Raw genomic sequence first — 21263 nt, 5'->3', positions numbered from 1 at the left:
ATACTGCATGAGATTGACTCAGTTCAGGAGGGAATACAGAGGCAGCCAGTGGTGGCACACACCTTTAATCCCAGTACTGGTAAACACACATGCCTTTAATCCCGGGAAGTGATGGCTGGGCAGAGAGAGGTATATAAGGTGTGAGGAGACAGGAACTAGAGGCTTTTCAGGCTGAGGAGTCCTAGAGGTAAGAAGTAGGTTGTTCCTTTGTCTCTCTGATCTTTCAGCATTTACCCCAATATCAGGCTGTGAGTTTTTAATTATAAGACCTTTAGAAATTCGTGTTACAAGTTCTAATAGTTTTCTATGTTGGATTCTTTGGGGATCCCCAGCAGAGGAAGGACAGACCAAGAATCTTACAAACTTTTGCTCAGATCTAGAAGTCAAAGCAGTCTAATTTCTTCAGTTTTATATAGAAGGAAGCTCCGCACATTTAGCCAATTAACTTCCTTTATCTGATGTGGGGCAGAGTCAATAAGAAGAAAAATTGTAAAGAAACCTCATACTTTCAAGAAGGAATCTCAGAAGGCACTTTTGGAGATCTGTACCATTTCTAGGAAATATGGTGGTCCTGTTATTAAAAGCCTAGAAGACATGGCTCATTCCATTGCCTGGGGTTTTGAAGGCTATCTATGCCATTTTTCATTATCCAATAATAAATATCACAGTGAAAGTCACCTTTAACACTTAAATATTGCTGGGATTTTATGGGATTGAATGGAGCGGACTGCCATGGTATTAAAGAGCCATATGGGTGAGATACTTTTATAACACATGCTTCATAAAGCTGTATAAAGCAAGTGGCATTACTCCATTCTTTCAAATGAGAGCGTTTGAGTTCAGCATAGAGGCAAGAGGGGCCTCTGCTTGTTAATTAAGCATCTTAGTGATGCTAACTTTTCAGAATAAAGAAAGGGGCTCATAGAACTATGGTTTGCACAAGCAGCTCCATCAGCCTGCACTGGGATTTGGGAACAGCGAGAAGAAAGTGGGCAGGCAGTATGGTTCACTGTCAATGGACTGTGGGGCCCCTACAGCTTTTCAGGCTTCCCTTCAGTGGTGGCCAGAGCCTGCTACATCTCCTTAGATCAAGCATATTAAAATTGTTGTTTTCCTCTTTAAGCTGATGGGTTTGTTATTAGATGAGTCACAAGGAAATTGTGTGTTTACTACTGTCTTTAACTTAGTGATCATCCTAGGCTTACTTATTTATTAAACACAAGACAATGGCTGAAGCATTTTCAATGTGAACAAGACTGCCTGGTCCATGTACACCATTGTTCAGACATCACCTCTTTCTACTTTCAAAATTCTTTACCAGCCCCCCCCCCCATCAATATTCTGTAACCAGTAAGGAGTTGCTTCCCATTCTCTATCCCACCAATTTCTGGTGCTCAGTGGTCTGTATTCTGACTCTATGCATTTATCTATTCTGGATATTTCACATAAATGGAGTCAAATAAAATGTGACCTACTGTGCCTGGTCTGTTTCCACTGCTCATAACATTTTAAGGTTCATCCATATTATAGCATGTATCAAGACCCCATTTCCTTTTATGGTGAAATAATGTTCTATGGTGTACCACAGTTTGTTTAGCCATTCATCCATTGATGAACACTTGGGCTGTTTCCACATACATTGATCATATTTTGTGAGTAGCGCTTCTAATGAACAATGCGAATATGTGTTTATCTCCCTTTTACTCATTTAGTTACATATACAGGAGTGAAACTTTTTTTTTTCTTGTTTTACTATTTTGCAGTTGTGTGTGTGTGTGTGTGTGTGTGTGTGTGTGTGCAGATTTCCATGTGTGCATGTGTTGTTCAAGTACATTTGTATATATGTCTTTGTATGTATTTGGGGGCCAAGGGTTAATCCATAAAGTTGTTCTTCAGGAGCCAACCATCTTCATTTTTGAATTAGTCTCTTGCTGGAACCTGAACCCATTGATTTGGGTAGGCTGGCTGGCCAGCAAGCTCCATGTGTCTTCTTGTCTCTGCCCTTCCAGGGGGCAGCCTTTTTTACCTGAGTATTGGGAATCAAATACAGGCCCTACTTTGCCAAATGATGTCTCTCTCCAGCCTGGGAATGGAATTCTTGTGTGATATTTGTCCAGACCATTGAGTAGGATTGTAACCTTTTCCTTCATTGGGAATAGGGTTGGCTGAATAATGAACTTGGCCATTGAATTCAGGATGACTTGTGTCGCTGGTAAATGGAAGCAGTAAAAGATTTCTCCACATCTGGTGGTCTTATCCAGTGGCTCTGCAGAGAGCACAAACACTAGGATCTTGAGTGCAGTTACCAGGAGCAGAGCCATAGGGCTTGTGAAACTCCCTTGAAAGACACTCACTTAGACAGACTGTACAGAACAGGAAGAGGGAAATTTCCCAGCCTCCTGCAACTTACATTTTCAGTGTAACATAAGCAGGTTGCTGTGAGTTCTACAAAGCACCAAAAGTACTGATGGACAATGGATGCAGCTTTCTCAGAGGTGGGGGCATTTGGGTATGCCATGATGGGGCTTCACGGTATACACTAGAAAGAGGAGCTTTCTAGGGATAGGATGACCTCAGTAGTGATTTGTCTAGGTGGGAAAGCGGGAGATTTAGGAAACTGAATGGGGTGGTTCTTTCCACTAATGGTCCTGGGACAAGGGGAGGGAAAGTTCTGTTGGAACCAGTGAAAGAAGGTACATCAGTAACATACCACAGAATTTGGTCTCTGGTCTGGCATTATAAATGTCAAACACATCACAGCAGCAGGTTATTCGCCATTGGTCCTTTCATGTGCATCATCCACATCCTTCTACTACAGCAGCTGTGAGCCTTCACTCTATCTTTCATCTTGGCTGTGCCTTTGTGTGACACCTCTCCTGACCCTAGCTGATTCTGTTTTGTCCACAGCCTCATTCAGCACAGCTGTGCAGAAACACGAGGCCGATGTACAGCAGAGTCCCTATACTCACTTGTGAATGTTTCTAAATATTATTATTCTTTCTCCTTTTCCCCAAGCCACAGTAATGGTAGTAGAAAGTATTGTGGTTTCAATCTTACAGTTGAGAAGAGCGGAAACTCAGCAGTCAGGAGACTAAGTGAGTGGCAGAGGGGGTTTACAACGATCTCACTCATCTTTGTATTCTTGGTGTCTAGTGTTCTTCATAGACAAAGCCATAATAAATGGATGTAAGTCATTTGGTTCAGTGCTGGGTTAAATGGCCAGCTGTAAATGCAAGGTCTGTTTGATTCCAGTTCCATAGTGATGAGATTCTGTATGATTTGGGTTTACTCCAGGTTGATCCTTAACACGGTAAACATCCAAGCAAATACCCTGGTGCTGTGTGAACATGATTAGAGTGAGATGACCCAACTCAGGTGGAGGTAGGGAGTGCAGGCTAGGAGAAGTTCCTGTTCAGTTGGATCAGCTCAGAGAGCTTTCCATCTATCTCTTCCCCTGCTTCTCCTGACAGCCTGGTGGGTGCAGGAAAGTCCTGTGTGTAATTCTTTTCAAGTGCATTGTCAAGGACATTTTCTGGCCCTTGGCTGTGGGATTAGACCCTTTTAAAAAACCCTTGTTAGGAAGGGGGAGGGGAGGAAGAAAGCAAGGTGAAATGTAATTTCCTCTTTAATATAGACTGTCATTTAATCTAATATTATGGAAAATGATTAGATCTTAAAAACCTATAAATTACATTTGACAACTCTCTGGTGTGCCTCTGCCTTCCCTTTTGGCAATTATACATGGCGACAGTGGGTTGTGGCAGCTAGGAGCACTCTGAATGCAGGCTGTTTATTGGCTCTTAATGAGAAGTGATTAATCTAAATCACTGTAGGGGTGGATCCTTTGCGGAGCTCTGGAATCACAAGTAGCAGGTGGACCTTTTGACAAATGTGCTTCTGTGTCCCTAACAACAACAAAAGTTAGCGAAGGTATGTGTGGTGGTGTTTCCTTTTCTTGTGTAGGGAGGAAAAGACACAGGCTCTCTCTCTCTCTCTCTCTCTCTCTCTCTCTCTCTCTCTCTCTCTCTCTCTCACACACACACACACACACACACACACACACACACACACACACAGAGAGAGAGAGAGAGAGAGAGAGAGAGAGAGAGAGAGAGAGAGCAGTCACTGGGGTAAAATAGAAATCTGAAACCACCTTTGGATGCTTGTCCGTCTGGTAACTTCTGTATTCCCTCTACGGCCTCTTCCCACCTCCCTGGCAGAGACAGCGGCAGCTCCTTGTTATGTCTTTACCTGGAGGGTCCTTTTCCCATTTATTACTGTTATTGTGGTTTTCTCTTCCCTGCTAGTCTGGGGACCACCTGGCATGGGATGATGGATCATTACAGAGAGTACCTGCCTGGCAAAATTGCTACCTCCTCATTCCCCCCACCCTTCTTTTTCACATTGAGAAAGAGAGGAAGCAAACCCATACTATGAAATCATTCTAAAACCCAACATGAAAAAAGGCACATGTACACACTAGTCCACAATGCTGAAAGGATGATCCTTTAGAAATAGGATATGAGTGGGTAGGGCAGGACAGGGGCACCCATGGAGAGTGAGCTGTGTGGCAGGGCATTCTCCTTCCTCCTCCTGCTGCTCTTTCCTGCCTCTGTTTGCACTAACTTCTCATCTTTGCCTAGCTGTGTCCTCTTTCTCCTTCACCATGCCACTGAAACTGAGCACAGCGAGAAGGCTAAAGCTCTTAACTCAGGAGGAAAAGTGGAGTCTGAGCTTGCCTTTTGACCTTGGTGACAAGTTGTAACTTCTAGTAAACTGCTAAGCCTGTGTTTCCTTTGCAGAAGGGGTTGTGCTGGGCAAAGCTAAGGTTTCCTACAGATATTCTAATCTCCAAGACTTGTAAGTATGTTAGGTTATGAGACAAGGGGAAATGCAAGTTCTGGGTGTAATATTTATTGTCAATCAGTGAGCCTTCGCCAGACATTAGTCTGGATTATCAAATAATCATGAATGTCTTTGGACGTGGGAAAGTGCATGGGTAGAAGAGCAGTGTCCATGAGAAGTATGCCGAACACTGGACAGGTTGTGCCTGAATTTGAAGACAGATGCAGGTTAGGAGCCAAGAAACACAGCAGTCTCTAAAGCTAGGAGAACAGACTCTCCCCAAGACTCTATAAAAAAGGTGTAGACATGGTTGTGGGCACCTTGATTTCTTCCAAACCTGGTTAAACTCTCTGTGCTTCAGATACATAAGATATTTAAATTTAATAATTTATGGTTACTAGTTATAACAATAGTAAGAAACCAATACAGGGCCACCATAAACCAAACACTGCCTACCGTAATTCCTGTTTGAAATCCCACCAGTGTGATAAGATTAGATACCGAGGAACTTGAAGTGATAAGTCTTAAAGGAGACACCCGTACAAAAGGGCTTGGTACCCTCTTGGAAGGGACCATAAAGAATCTGATCTTGGATTTTTCAGCCTTGGTAACTCTGAGGAAGGAGTAAAAGTCTACAAGTCTATGTTGTTCTGCTACAGGATTCCAAGCAGACAGAGAGGGGTGAGAATGCCTGTTTGCCTTCCTCACAGAGGAGAGGAGGATTAAAGGAGAGAAGAGCCACAAAATGACTCAAAGAACTTCAAAGGCTCTGGTTCTAGATAGGCAGATCCAAGCAGGAGGGTGTGTGTCACAGGGGTCCTGAGCTGTGGTCAGAGAGCACAGACCTAGCAAGAGCTGTAAACATTCTTTTCTTTTACATGTTTTTGGGGGAGTGAAATGTCTTTCTTCTGTGAGAAGGGATCAGCATTTCCTGGGGTGTCTTTTCTCAAGCTGATCCCCACCAGAGTGGAAGGACAGTAGGAAACCCTGGTTCATTACAGCCTGGCTTCTGGTAGGGAATGTTGGAACAAAGGATGGATCCAGCATAAGGTGACCGTGGCTTTGGGTTCTTTGTATTCAGCTGTGTGAGGGCTTGTAAGCAGTCTAGGAATGCATAGTTGAACTCTAATATGATCATCATGCTTCCTTGGAGAGACTGCGCCTGAACAACCTCTGACCTCATGACCAACTCTAATAAAGCTTTCGGTTACATAGGCTCTCTGAGCATTACCAGGACAAATGATGTTCCAAGCATAAGTACTCACCTCCCTGATTGCTGTCTGTGATAACCAAGAGCTCATTCTATCTCTCCTAAGTCCAATAACCTTTCTAATATCTAGTTACACAACCCCCCTCCCAATAGCCCAAGCTAGAGGATTCTCATATAAAGAATTAAAGATCCTTGGGAAAACAGGGTAGCAGGTGACTTTATGAAAGCCTTCCTGCCTTCTTTCTTTCTTTTTTCCAAGCTGTTTATTAGATGAGCCACTAAAGACAGTGCACTAAATAAATACCGTATCAGTGGCTATCTGCAATTCTTAAATTAGTCATAATAGATACTGTGCAATTAATTTCCGTTTACCATCCCCTGTGTGCCCAGATCTTTTCAGCATCTTCTTCCCACACAGCTTCAACAAGATGCTTATAAATGAGGTTTGTTTTGTGGTGGACAATAGACATGCTGGCTGGCATTTTTCCTGTATCGTTTTTGTATCTCCACTGCCTTTCTGATTTGAGGCTTTGAGATAGCGCTTGTAATTCTGAGCTCTCATTGTGACCCTAGACATATGTGGTAGCAAGATGGATGCCTGAAACAGCAGACACCTTGGACTTGTTAATTTAACTGATCCGCCTTTTCTCAAAGCCAAATAAATGCACCCAACCCCCCATCCATGTTTGCAACAGAGTCGTGCTGAGTGCATGCATTCTGTCCAGGCAGACTCACTCCTTGGACTCTCAGCCTGAATCTAGGAACTTGCACCATGACTTGTAGCTTCCTTTTATGCAACTGACCAATAAAAAACTCTATAACAAACTACAGTAAAATATCAAACATAAACAAAGTTACTTCTGAACCAATTCTGTCTCCTTTTCATTTTTTTTTCTTTCAAATTGTAGGAAATTTTCTTCTCCCCTGAGGTTAGACTTGCTTTTAATAAATATTGGAAATAAACATCTTGCTTAGAGATAATGTGACTAGGAATCTATCCACTCCTCCATGTCAGCCTTGTACAGGAGAGGAGTAGATGGGACCATTACATGCCATTTAATGCAAGTGGGCCTAATCCTACCTGGACTAGTAGAGACAACAACTCTCGCCAAAGCTTTCTGAGGATTAATGGAGCTGGAACTGGTTTCCATGCCCAGAACAAGGATACATCAGAAATACCCAGCTTTGGGCTTTTTGATAGGTGAGTGGTATGAGCAGAGAATGTCAGAATAAGCATGGTGGTTTGTAAAAACTCACAGGAGCCTGCTCATCTACAACTAGTGGCAAGATGGAAAATAGTCAACTGACTTGGGAAGGGTCTGGCATGTCACTGGGGTTTTCATAACAGGTAGATGGTATTGGAGCCTTTTGGAGAGAGAGAATGGCACAGTTAGAGCTGGACTTGCATGGGGTAGGCAGGGAAGTTTGGAAAGCTAGAGGTCAAAGTGGAAGTACCTGGGTCCAGGAGAGAGACCAGAAGCATCACTCTCTGAATAGTGAGGTGACTGGCATTGTATACATGGGGGCTCTCTTTCCACATCCTCCTCATGTCACAACTACCCTGCACTGTGAGCAGTATGTGTTCATGACATTGGCTGATAGCAAGCAAGAAAGCATAGCACAATATTGTTTACAGGGGAGACAGAGTTAGTGTGTGTGTGTGTGTGTGTGTGTGTGTGTGTGTGTGTGTGTGTATGTGTGTGTGTACAATTTCAGAAAATAAAATAAAATAGTCATGATCTTACTGCACAGGGATAACCACACTTAACCTGGGCATGTTTTTCATTAAGTGATTTATACAGATACACTGACATGAAGTGTAATTTTAACAAAACTGAGATTCTGTTTCACATATGACCAGTCTGTTTTTCATGCACATTTTGAACATGGTTATTTTCCATGTGCCATAAAACTGAATTCATGTTTAATAGCCATGTAATATTCCATTAAGTGGATTTAGTATACTTTATTTAATCATACTCCTATCAAATATTTGGGTCATTTCTAATTCTATATCATTATAAATAACATGAGATGGACATACAGGTGCATAAACCTTTTTTGGGTCTCTGATGGTTTCCTTGGACAGAATCCTAGAACAGAATTTTCAAGGTCAAAGTAAAGAATATTTATGAGATGAGTTCCATACAGGGTGATCAGGCCAACTTACACTAGAATCACCACTGCCCATCTGCACAGTTCACTCTCAACACTTGTTGGGGTCACTAATATACCCTTCGATGCTAATTTTAATGGTTGCCTCTCTGTAGTTATTTCCCCTCATCTGAGGGGATAGTGTTGCAATCCACCACCACCCCCGCCCCCCCACACAGTGGAAGCCTGATGGTAACAAAGCCTATATACTATTTGTTTTATTTTTGCAAGTATATTTTAAATCAATTTTAATGTTTACATACAAACTAGTGGTGTCATGGCATGTTCATATACATATCTTATTATTTTTATCCTTATATAACCACATATTCTTAGTCTTAGGATAAAGTTCAGTTTATAAATTAAGCACAGTAAGAGACTGTTAATAAACAATGATTCAGTATTGCAACTACATAGTGTCTGCTTTCGGGCTGTGATTAAGTAAAATAGTGATGAGATAAACAAAAGTATCAAAATGTCTAGGCAGTTGATCTGCTAGCTGTGATTACCATATGAATAATGAGTGTGTGGAGATATGCATATGTAGAAATACACATATGTATGTTTAGATATATAGATATACATATATACATACACAACACATACACACACACACATACACACACACACATACACACACACACACACACTCACACATCCACAGTGTGGATACTCTGTACAAAGATGGCTCACATGTTGGCTAGAATGGAGTCAGACAACATGAGATTTTACCAGACTGTTCAGAATGGTGTGCTTTTATTTCTGGAATTTTCCATCTAAAGTTTTTGGATTGCCACTGACCACAGACAACTGAAACCATGGGAAGTACAACTGAGGAAAAAGGGAGACTGAGGATTGATAGACTCACATTTTTAAGATTTTTAGCTGCATTTGATGCAATTGAACACCATCTTGCCATGTGCTTTATTTTTCTTTAGGTGCAAGAATGCCCCATTCTTTGAGTTTTCTCCTTAGAAACCCCCTCCTTAACTACTTTTTGTGACTCACAATTTCTTTGCTCTATAAGCAGTGGTCCATAACTCCCTTTTCTATTTGGACTCATCTCTGCTTGCTGCCATGGTGACTGCAGATATCACTGTCTGGTCCTGTTCAGATGCAGCTGCCATGGTGACTGCAGATGCACACTGCTCAGTCCTGTTCAGATGCAGATACCCTGAGGTCATTTCTGCAGGCCAGCCTACTCTCCTGAAGATGATCCTTGTGCATCCTCTAACACCCCATCTGAATGTGAGTTAGACATATCAAACCAACTCCATCTTATCAAAGTCTTAAATCTAGTCCTCCCATGCTTTTCTATCTCAAAAGTGTTAATTCCATCTCTATTTTTCTCTTTCCTTTTTCTTCAGGTTCAAAAATTCACCAATCTGGACTATTTCCAATACTTAGTTATTATAAGTAAAACCAAGATGTGTGTAGAGGTTCAGAACCTTTTGGTGTGTCGTGTTCCTTTCTTGGACACTACACATATTGGCTGCAAGCAGACTATTTGGGATTTTTCATTCATCATGTACCCACATTTCATCATTTTGCACTCCATCATGGTACAGGGCCCCTTTCCATTCACTCTGGCTTCTTTACTCTTCCCCTGGTATTCCCCCCCCCGCGGCCCCCACCAGCAGCTCTCCAATCAACACGGCACCCAGAGTGAAGGGATTAAAACACACAGGCTTTATTTTTTTAAATATGTATTATATTTACTTATTTTATGTGTGCTTGTGTGCTAAGGGGACACTTGCCATGGTGTGCAGGTAGAGGCCAGTGGTAACTTTCAGCTCTCAGCTCTCTCATTTGACTTTGGGTTCTGAGGACTGAACTCAAGTCCTTAGGATCATATAGCAAGTACTTTGAGCTACTGAGTTATATCTTCATTTTTTTTCTTGACTTGATTTAGTGATTGGTGTGCTGTTAAGTGATGCTTATGTTAAATCCTATAGGACAAGTAGAGAGTGAAAATTAGGCTTAATACACTTACACTATGTTGGGGTAGAAATTGGAGAGTTGCAATCTTGGCAAATAAAACTTGTACAGTGGTAACAGATAAAAGAGCATATGTATAAGCATAAGTATATGTTGATGTCCTGTCTTTAAAATTTATTTCTAGTTTGTATAGTTTAGTCATAATTCAACATAAACACATATATCAACAACTCTCAACACAATTCCTCAACAGTGGCACTACTAACATTCAATGATTGATGTTTTGTGTCAGATAATCTTTATTATAAGTGTTCTGTGCATTGTCACATGGTTAGTAGTATGCCTGATCTCCACTAGTCAGATGTCAGAAACTTCTCTAAGCCCAGCTGTGGCAATTGAAATACCTGCACACACTGCTCTCCTTATCTCTGTATGGAGAATTACCATTGAAGGCTGGACAAGAAGAGTCAGAGAAGGAGAGTATCTGCATAGAATCTGCTTGTGTGAATGTCTATTCTCAGCAACATATCAATTACATCAGTGTGCTTGGGGTCAGTTATGCTACCATCTCACTTACACTCTTTGCAAGTCTATATTGATATTATTGCTTTTCCTTATTGACCACCAATGCACTTGATGTCTACCATTAGGAGTCAGTTGCATAGTAAATTGTAGCGTCCTTCTTTTTCTATTCAGAGAGTAGTCTGCTTACTTCTGTTCTGAGACTCTTCTTAGAACACTGAGCAGAGTTTGTTTCCTGGATTTGGGGAACATCAGGGCAGAATGGGAGACAGAAATGTTTAGCTTTCACTTTTTCCCATCAGTTGTATAAAAGGGAAATGACTAGGTAATTGAATGGCAGCATTCATCAATGCTATTGTTAGACTCAGCCAGCAGCTTGATTCCTGTCTTCCACCTGCATCATTTACAATTTGGAATGCACACTTAGTATAGCCAGAAGTTTTCCTGTGTCCTGGAGCCATGTGGTCCCAAATAAACAACAGAGGCTTATAATTAATTACAAACTGTTTGGCCTATGGCTCAGGCTTATTGCTAGCTAGCTCTGACATCTTAAATTAACCCATTTCTACTAATCTATATTTTGCCACGTGACTGTGGCATTACTGGTCTGCTGGCATCTTATTGTTAGGCAGCTGGAGGGTGTCTGCCCTGACTCGGCCCTTCTCCCTGTTTCTCTGCTTGGATTTCCAGGCTGACTCTTATTCTGCCTTACCATAGGCAGCTTTATTTATTAACCAGTGGGAGCAACACATATTCACAGCCTACAGAAAGACTGTCTCACAGCACACTTATGGCCATTGCTATTCAACTTTTTCCATGTTTTCCTGTAAAAGGCATTATAAACAAGACGTGAAAGATATTGTAGCATTTGTGAGTTGGTGAGTGCCAAAGCTTGACTATCAGTCATCTAAAGCCCAGACAATTCATTTACAATGGATGGTCCAATCCCTAGAGACTGGAAGCCTAAGACTGCCACCCATTAGACATTGGTAGGTTTCAAGTCACCATGGGCTGCACCCCCCACAGAGGTGAGATGAGAGTGGCCCTTCAAAGCAACAATTTTATTGAGTAAATTGACAGCTGGCTGGTTTCCATTCATAGCAGAAGCAATGTTGCCATTTGCTTTTGCTGATAGTGTATGTACAGTTTTTAGCAAGCATGTAAAATGTGCATAAATTAATGTCAAATCCAATATGTGCTGTTTTTCTCCCCGATTCTTCTATATTTTTTAGTTATGACACACACACACACAGACACACACACACACACACCCCACAGAGATAAAGAGAAAGCTTTACCTTCTTAACAAAAGTCTAAGACTGTCACCCATACAGCATTGTATAGTGCAATATTGTTAATATATACACACTACTGCTCTGCAGATCTCTAGAATTTTCCACCTTATAGAACTTTTTACACATTGGAAGGCAACAACCTTGTTCCTCCCCCTCTTCCCCCTTTATTTGTATCTGCGCAGAGCTGTTGCCTCGGATCACTTCAGTCACATCTAGTTTCCTCTTCCTCCCTTCTGGTCTTAGTTGTACAGTTATCACAGGTTATTTAAATATAAAGATGCTGTGTATTTGATGGCTATGTGCCTTGCAGTATGCTAGGCTCCTTTATGCTTATCTCATTTAATCCTGCAATTAACACTCTGATTATTAATATCTCCTCCTCCTGGAGATGAGAAAAGTGGAAAAATTGAGTAACTTCCTCATGTGTTCACGTGCGGTTGCATTCAAGACATCTGAACTTAGAATCTATCCCATTAATAATTCACTAACCTACCTCTGCCCATTCTCCAATATCCACTGCGCATTTGTTTTTGTTTTTAGACAGGGTTTCATGTGGCCCAGGCTGACCTCAATCACTCTGTAATTGAGAATGACCTTGAACTCCTGATCCTCCAGCCTCTGTCTTCTAATTGGTGGATTATAGGAATGAACCACCATGCCCAGCTCCCCAGTGCAGATTTTATGTAAGAACAAGATGGATAACAACTTAAAGCAGAAGGAAGCAAAAGCAAAGCAAGACACAACAACACCCTCAATCGAGACCCCTGTCCCTTTCACGTTGTCAAAATCATGCAAACACAGAATGCACAACAGCCCTCACTGCAGCTTGGACACCTGCACACTAATAATTACAAACCAAAAAGGCAAAGAGCCTAAGCTCTTTTGCTTCTGCAGGGACAATCTCTCTTACCTTTACTAAGAGTCTCATGGCTAGTCCATAAATGCCTAGCAACAGATTATTTAATTTGGATGCTGTTACAAATTCCTCTGAGGAATGATGCATACTTTCAATTTGCCAGGACCATTTCCACTTCTTGTACCTCTTTCATTGCATCACTTAATGTTTGACCCCATAGAACTTTGGATGGAAATCCTCACTTAACAATAAAATTTGTGTGACATGAAATTATTTTCTCTGTATATTTGGCATAATAATGTATAAGACATAGTTTACCATAAGGCTTAATTTGGGACACAGCATTTTCTGTCTTATGTTAATATTATGTTCTCATTTTTTTTTCAGTACCAACATATAACATTGCACATTTTCTTGATTCTTTTTAATTGAGTTCTTGCCCTCCAGGTCAGAGATAGAAAGTGAGTTCTAGAAGTTAGGAGTTTCTTAAAGCTGTGTTTATTTCATCAGTGAATTTCTTAGACATGTTTTAAGAAAACATGATGATTCTATGTGTTTGTTCTGTGTACCTGGCAGGATTACAATAGTTCAGGGAGTAATGAAGAAATTTCTTTCCTTCTGAACCTTAGTTTCCTTATGTGTAAAAGGCAAATAACCATACTGACATCATGGGATTTATATGGGCTTTGGATAAAATATCAGGTGAAATTCCTAGCACCAGTTAAAAATGTAGGTTTGTATTTCCCCTTTCTTTCATTCTCAGAAAACAGGCTCGAGACATCTGAGCTATGAAAGAGACGTAGCTACTGATATCCAAGTATATAAATGGTTTTCCAAAGAGAATGTCAGAGGAAGGTTGCAATAAAAATATGCTCTTGCAAAAAGAAGCTCCATAAAACTACCATACATTGTCAATATGCCTTTTATATGTACATTGATTTCTATAGCTAGACACTCTACCACTGAGCTATACCTCCTAAATTCATTTCTGTATGTATACACATGTGTGTATGCAGGATCTGTGCATGTGTTAGTGATGGTATGTACACTTCTGTGTGTGTATAGTATGAGTATGTATGCAAACATGAGCATACACAGAAAGAGACAAAGAGAGGAAGAGAATTCATTGTACAAGGTATCTGATGGCAAACTTTATACAGAATATTGTAACTCATGGGGTATAAAATAAAGTCCATTCAGGATGGTGGCCTTATCTTCTAATTAAAATCATGGCATGGAGCTTTTGATTCCTGCATAAAATAAGCAGTTTAATTTTTCTGAACCAAGGAAAATAATTTCCTTGCACACTTCATGGACAACCTATTGGTTAGATATACTGTGATATGATGAGACTAGTTATGAAGTCATCATTCTTACTCAGTTACCTGTTTTCTCCAACTCTACAAGCACTGCAGATATCTCCTCTAATATCTTCTTCAGACAGCTCAGTGCCTTCACCAGGGTCCCTTCTCCCTTTAGAATTCCCAGGAGGAAGAGACAGTTGTGTGACTACTAGTCCATACAAAAGCTTCGCCCTGGATTTTCACACACCAATGAAAAAGTTATTGAACTGTATCCATTAAAAAAAAAAAAAAAACCAAACTTGTGATAACTAATGTTGACTTATCGCAATTGTGTCAAAACAAATATTTGAGAAAAAGCACACTCTTATTTTGGAAGCTGGGAAGGGACAAAAGAGAAAAAGAATTGTGAATCTCAGCAGTTAAAAGGTCCCTTTAAAAACTTGCTTTTAAAAATCATGCTAGTTAATAGTTTTATTTTACAAAGTACAGACAAGGGTGATTTTTGTTTGTTTGTTTTTTTCTTTATTTTGTATTTCAGTCCACATGGTTTATACCACGTGATAACATTAGCCTGAAAAATGTTTGGCAGTACCCCTCAAATTGTTAGAATTTTAGTAGGGAATAGATACACTTGCTCATTCAGTCTCTTTGCAAGCAATAACAACTCTTAGGAGTTTTTGGCTGAGTCATTTTTCTTACTAATAATCATCACAACAATCAGAGAAAATAGATTCGATGTTGGGATTCAACAGGAAGTCAATCTACAAGGCATGGTTAGAGGTATGTCTCACTAGTTAGAAGACCATGTAGAAGCCCGGCCTGGCTGCACATGCCTGGTAACTGCAGTGTTGGGAAAGGGGACACAGGAGGATTCTGGAAGTTCACTGGCCAGTCAGCCTATCCAAAATAGTGAGATTTCTGTTTAATGAGCAGCCCTGTTTCAAGACATAAGGTGGAAAACAATACAAGGGGTACTAAATGTCTGTCCTCTGTATAAAAGTGACTGGGCATACCCTCCAGGTATACATAACGTGCGCGCGCGCGTGTACACACACACACACACACACACACACACACACACACACACACACACACACACACGCATGCATGCACATATGAACCGCAGCAAAAGACAAAACTGAATTTAGGAGGTGACTGAGAAAATAAAGCTAAGGATCAGTGTTGGCACACTGCTTCTTATGGATGGTCTGTGGAAATACTGACTGAGCTGAGAGTGGCGGGGCCTCAGGTACCACTTTGGGGTGTTTTGTATTCTAGGTATTTCTGGAATATCAAAGCAGAAAACTGTGGATAGCAGAGTTTACAGTCCTGAAACTAAGGTCAAGTCTGGGATGAGTGATGCTCATTTGGAGACTTAATGTATGAGTATCCTAAGAAAACAAAAGGAAAGAAATAGAGTGAAAGTAGTCAGTGAGTAAGAGAGAGTCAAAATGAAAGGCTGATGAATCACCTCATGATCACAGTCAAAGGAAAAATCAAGCAAAGTGTAATATCCAAAAGATAAGAAGGAAAGACATATGAGTGTGGTGTTCCAAAAAGAGATTGCTTGAGGAAGGATAGAGAAAGTTACCAATACTACAGTGTGTCACTGTCTGTCTAGTAGGTTTAAGCATTAGAAAGACAATCAACCGGGCGGTGGTGGCGCACGCCTTTAATCCCAGCACTCGGGAGGCAGAGGCAGGTGGATCTCTGTGAGTTCGAGGCCAGCCTGGGCTACCAAGTGAACTCCAGGAAAGGCGCAAAGCTACACAAGAGAAACCCTGTCTTGAAAAACCAAAAAAAAAAAAAAAAAAAAAAAAAAAGAAAGAAAGGCAATCATTTCTTAGTGGAGTAAATGCCATTAAAGCACTATGGGCAGGAGCTGAACTACACTGGACAGAATTCTAAATAGTAGTCCTAACAATGCCTTGTCAAGAACATAACTTATATTTCTGGTTGTGAGCCTAGCCTTTAAAGGCTGAGCCATCTCTGTATAATTTGAGCTAGCTGGAACAGTGCTAGAGAGGTTACCCTGGTATTGAGGATGAGGGAGAGCTGGTACACTCACCAACTCAGCAACCACCCAGACCCAGAACCAGGGCTACAAGTTTGCCCTTCCCAACATCCAGCATATCTATGGACTGCTGGAGCACATGAAGGGGCCGTCCAGCAAACCCAAAGTTGCAGGATCTCCAGGACACAGGACAACAACAGGATATCCAAGACGAGTCCAAGTGAGGGCCTAGTATGCATAGTGTAACAAAAACCAGAGGCCTTGAACCAGATCAATGACTCATTGAAATAATCATTGCAAGTAAGATGTATGACCTGTAGGGTATATTGTGTGACTCACTTTGTCACACTATACCTTCCATGATGAGATTTTTCTTTCCTTTTTTCTTTTTCTTTTAAATGTTATTTTAACATGGAGGAGGGAGGGTTTACAAGGGCAGAGGGTGGATGTGAAGGGGCAGGGAGCTGAGTACGATCAAGATGCATGGTGTGAAATCCACAAGAATTAATAAAAAGTTGAAATAGAAAACAAAAAACACAAACAAACCAAAAAGGAGCATAACTTATACCATGAGTTTAAAGGCACTTTGGGTAGCATCGACTCAAGTTAATATTGAAAAAACAAAGATGTCCACACTTTTAAGTGCTTTCCCATGCCACAGTACATATAAAACTGTTAACATGCAAACTTGCCCTTTCTGATGATGCCAAAGCCTTTGGATCATTCTGTTTCTGTCTACTTGGTTTGGGTGTCAACTCGAGCATAGTAGTATTTTCTAAAGGACCTCTGTGGCTTTGTGCTTTGGGAAATTTCTCTAACAATGGTATCATTGACATACTTTTTAAATCATAATTCAGAATGAGAAGAACAAAATGTAAGATCTTAGGAGGGGAGTGTCTTTCCCATGTCTAAAGAAACACATTGAAAGTGAGTTAAAACTGAGGAGGGAGGACCATCTTATGTACGTATCACTTCAAAGATAATAATAGTATGAAATGAAAACTCCTTTTGTATGTAGACCTAGACTTACACCCCCTTTTCAGCTCAGTAAATCTTGGGAAAATAGAACAGTGTGTATTATTTATGTTCATTCCACCCTACTAATTCTATGTTTATTTTCTCCTCTATGTTTTTATTAGATCATGCTTCTTAGTGATCCTGAAATGGAGAGCAGTATATTGATCAGCTCAGACGAAGGGGCAACTTACCAGAAGTATCGGCTCACATTCTACATCCAGAGCCTGCTCTTCCATCCCAAGCAGGAGGACTGGGTGCTGGCCTACAGCTTGGATCAAAAGGTGAACCAGCACTGCTTATGTTTATAAGTTGTCACCTGGGTCCTTCTCTGTGAAAAGCACTTGTTTGCTCAGCTCAGATTTTGGAGAGAATTGGTAACATTTCATTATTTCAATCATGTTGGTTTTTGTCTTCAGCAATGAACTTTACTTTCTTACCCTTTAGTATCAAAATATATACAGGAGCAGGTGTGTGTCTGTGTTCATACATATGTGTATATACTGTATTGGCAATGTTTATTTTTTATTTATAGTCTTATAATGACTTTCTCTAATATTTAATCATTTTACTTTCTTTTCTAAACCCCTGTGAGGTTGGTAAGAGGAAAGTCATTCTTATGGTTTGATGGTGACAACTGTAAACAAAGGTGCAGAAAGCTAATATTCTTGCCCATGCTCTTCCATCTTGTAGCTGGGGGAGCTGGAGTTTGAATGGCCATTGTCAGGTTCTGCATCTAGGGTGCATTCCATCATACTCTGCTGTCTTGATTTGGTGAAATTTTAGTATACCTTTGCTTTCTAGGAATGTAAGGGAAGCTTCAGAAAAGTTTCTGTTATTTTCTGAAAATAAGTTAAAAGTGTTTGTGACCCCCAGAGACCTTCTCTTTAAGTTCTAAAAATCCATGTATTCTGCTGTATACTTGACAATTTCTCCTATATACTTCAGAGAATTCATCATATCTTAAAAAGAATTCCTGATCTTTACCCAGTATTGCTACTCTCATCTGGTATTCTTTAACTTAGCTGCAACATAAGCATTAGTAATTTCTTTTTCCTAATACATCATGTTGGATCTACCATTTTGCCTTATTGCTGAATATCTGCTAGGTGAATCCATAGTTGAATGGATGTTTAAATGCTGCAGAAAGGAACCTATTATGTTTGTTCAGTGTGTATTTCATAATCGAGACTAGATTATTCTTCATTATACTTCCTGTCATCCCCTTGAACCTTAGTACATATGCCAGCTATTATACAATAATATTATGGGATCAGTCAGTCAAAGGGAAAAGATAATTGCAAGAACTATCTAGCATAGAGATAGTCACAGAATAGCCCTGCTGAAATAGTTTATTCTCTCTGCTCTCTAAGGACCTAAAACAGTTGCTCTTCAGTATCAACTTTAAATATGTGATTGTGAATGTATGTGTGATGTCAGCACCTTTAAACAATAATTTCAACATAACCTTTATATCTCTCCTTAGCAGTACCTCATGGTGGGCACCAGGTGCTTAATGCAATCCCCTAAGGACGGCCACATGACATTTGCAGAGCAAAAGCCATTGCAAATATGTTTCTTTCATGGCATCAAGTGGATATTGTGTGAAAGACTTAGCCAAATGTCAGACAGTCTGTGAGTTTAGATGCTTAGTGTAGCCAGAAAATTTGAAGCTATATTGAAAGAAAAATAAATTACTTGAATGTTGTTAAATGGTTGGATGGTAATTCATTCATATGAAGCCCAAAGCACTTAAAAGTATATTTTAACAGAGGCAAGCTAGGCTAGAGGCAACAGACCCCTCACACCAAGAGGTCGATAAAGCAAATACAATATGTCTTGTGTTGTCCCGAGTGTCCTTTTCCTCCATTTCCACAGCACCAGGAATTTCAGGGGCATTACTTGTGGAATATGCTTGTGGATGTAATGCCTTCAACATCGTCTCAGACTTGATAACTATTTTTTTTCACTTAGAATAAATATTTGTAACATGGCACTGGGTGTTGATGGATTTTCCTAATCACATTGCACATTTCCAGATATATTATTCCTTAGGTACTTTTTCTTGTTGACATGTTCTGCTAAAAGTGGCTGACTATTCTTCAGGCTTACAGCTTCTAACAAGTACGTGGTCATTCTTCCTTTGAATAAATGGCACGAGGAGGGACATGAAGCCCCTGGCAATATTTGCAGGGGTGGCATACAACACCTCTGCTTGGCTATCCAGAATGCAGGGCAATTTTTTCTTTATTTTGGGCAGTAATTTAGTGGTATAGAGTCTAGAAGAGTGATGCTATGCAGTAGCAAATGAAGATACCAGTGTAGCTGGGATTGATATACAAATGTGTTATTTCAGGCTAGAGCTCTCTCTGATGTGCATGCATGGAGGCAGCTGTTTTCTTCTAGAGAGAATGAAAAGTGCTGGCATTAAGGTAACTGCAGCATCAAAAGGAGATGTTTGTGGTGAGGAGTGAATCGATGTTTCCATTATTGTGCCTTTGATGAAATGCACTAGCAATTTCTTTAGAATCAGTAAGGCTATCTCCTTACGTTATATGTATTACAAAAGATCTAATTGAATGATATTTTAAAGGGATGATATCCAATTGCTTTACTTTTCAAACTGGTACTCCAAAGCTGCAGAAGACCTGCTAGTGGATCTAATTTGGGAAAAAGGCACTGATGGAAAAATCATGAGGGCTTTGCCTCTTCCCTCAAAATCCTTTCTGCTTCCAGAGGAGCATGGCTGGGGCTTTTGACCAATTCCTTCCCTTCTTGCATGCTGGGCTTTCCACTTCTTCCTAATTCTTTTGCCAGCTCCTGCTGTGGCCTCCCTACAGACTCTCCTACCATCTTGCATTTTGAAATAAAAGGCCTCAGTACTTAGGAAACACTCAGGATTCATTCTTGGCAATAGGAATTTTTGTAGGCATTTGATAACAAGCTTTGAGGCTGAAAGAATCAAAGGAAGTAGCAATTCATAGTTGTCCAAAAGGAAATGATAGGAGCAAAGCTACTCCCCTTCTCTCCTCTTGCAAGCAGGCTTCCTTTTTGTGGGTTGTTGTGTTGTCCTGTAAGGGATAGGCTTCCCCTTTCTACCAGCCTGTTTCCCCATTTATAGCGAAAACAGTTTATATTGTGTCATTTTGAGATTAGCTGGAAGGCCCAATAATCGTACTAAAATAGAATTTTTGAAAGAGTTTATGATGGGTTTTGAAGACAGGGGCTTGTAGAAGTCGCTGCTGTCCTCATTTCATAGAAAACTGAGTGTCTAAACATACCTTAGGATGACAAGGGGCTCAGTGTGGTTCCTTAAAAAGTGGGCACATGTTTTGTATTTGCAGATGCATAACCCCCTAGCATGGGGGCTCACTCATTGTGGGGGAGAGTTAAAAATAGTCATTTTTCTACATGAGGATCAGATTTGCAAAGCCTCTATGGCTACTTATCTTTGTGGCAAGATGAAATTAACAAATGCAGCTTGCTTTGGATTTCAGATATAAAGAATCCAAAGAGATTTCAGATTCTGTTGTTTTCAGGCACTTTGGGATTATACACGTCGAGAATTGCTGACCATTTCAATGTGAAAAGCACTTTCTTAAACATTAACCAAGGTAGTGAAAATTAACTGTTATAGTATTTAGGAGCTGGCTTGAAGCTAAGGAGTTCTCTCTTCCTCTCCCTCTCCCTCTCCCTCTCCCTCTCTCTCTCTCTCTGTCTGTCTCTCTCTCTCTGTCTCTCTCTGTCTCTCTGTCTCTGTCTCTGTTTCTCTCTCTCTCTCTCTCTCTCTAGTGTGTGTGTGTGTGTGTGTGTGTGTGTGTGTATGTGTGTGTGTGTACACCAAGACCAGAGAGATTGCCTTGTCAGTTGCTCTCCACTTTATTTTTATTTTTAAGATGAGATCTCTTTCCTGAACCTGCAGTACACCATTTTTGCTAGACTCATTGGTTACTGAACTCCGAGGATCCTCCTGGTTCCACGCCCCCACCCACCCACAGCTAAGTTTACAAATGACCTGTGGCCACAGCCAGCTTTCATGTTAGCCACACTGAGCTTTTACTTGAAGCTGAGAACTGCACTCAGGTCACCATCCTGACACAACAAGCACTTT

The 21263-nt window shown here is 40.6% G+C and overlaps 1 protein-coding gene across 1 annotated transcript in view; it reads left to right on the top strand.

The window, feature by feature from the left end:
- The window catches only part of Sorcs3 (sortilin related VPS10 domain containing receptor 3), a 615406-nt gene that overhangs the window by 314708 nt on the left and 279435 nt on the right, over positions 1-21263 (top strand). Inside the window, exon 4 of the mRNA XM_028874644.2 lies at positions 17278-17436. Coding sequence (XP_028730477.1) covers positions 17278-17436 — 159 coding nt within the window. The remainder of the gene's footprint in view (positions 1-17277; positions 17437-21263) is intronic.

Source organism: Peromyscus leucopus, chromosome 1, assembly GCF_004664715.2.
Source record: "Peromyscus leucopus breed LL Stock chromosome 1, UCI_PerLeu_2.1, whole genome shotgun sequence".
NCBI classification, from domain to species: Eukaryota; Metazoa; Chordata; class Mammalia; order Rodentia; family Cricetidae; genus Peromyscus; species Peromyscus leucopus.
This window is presented reverse-complemented; position numbering and strand designations above follow the sequence as displayed.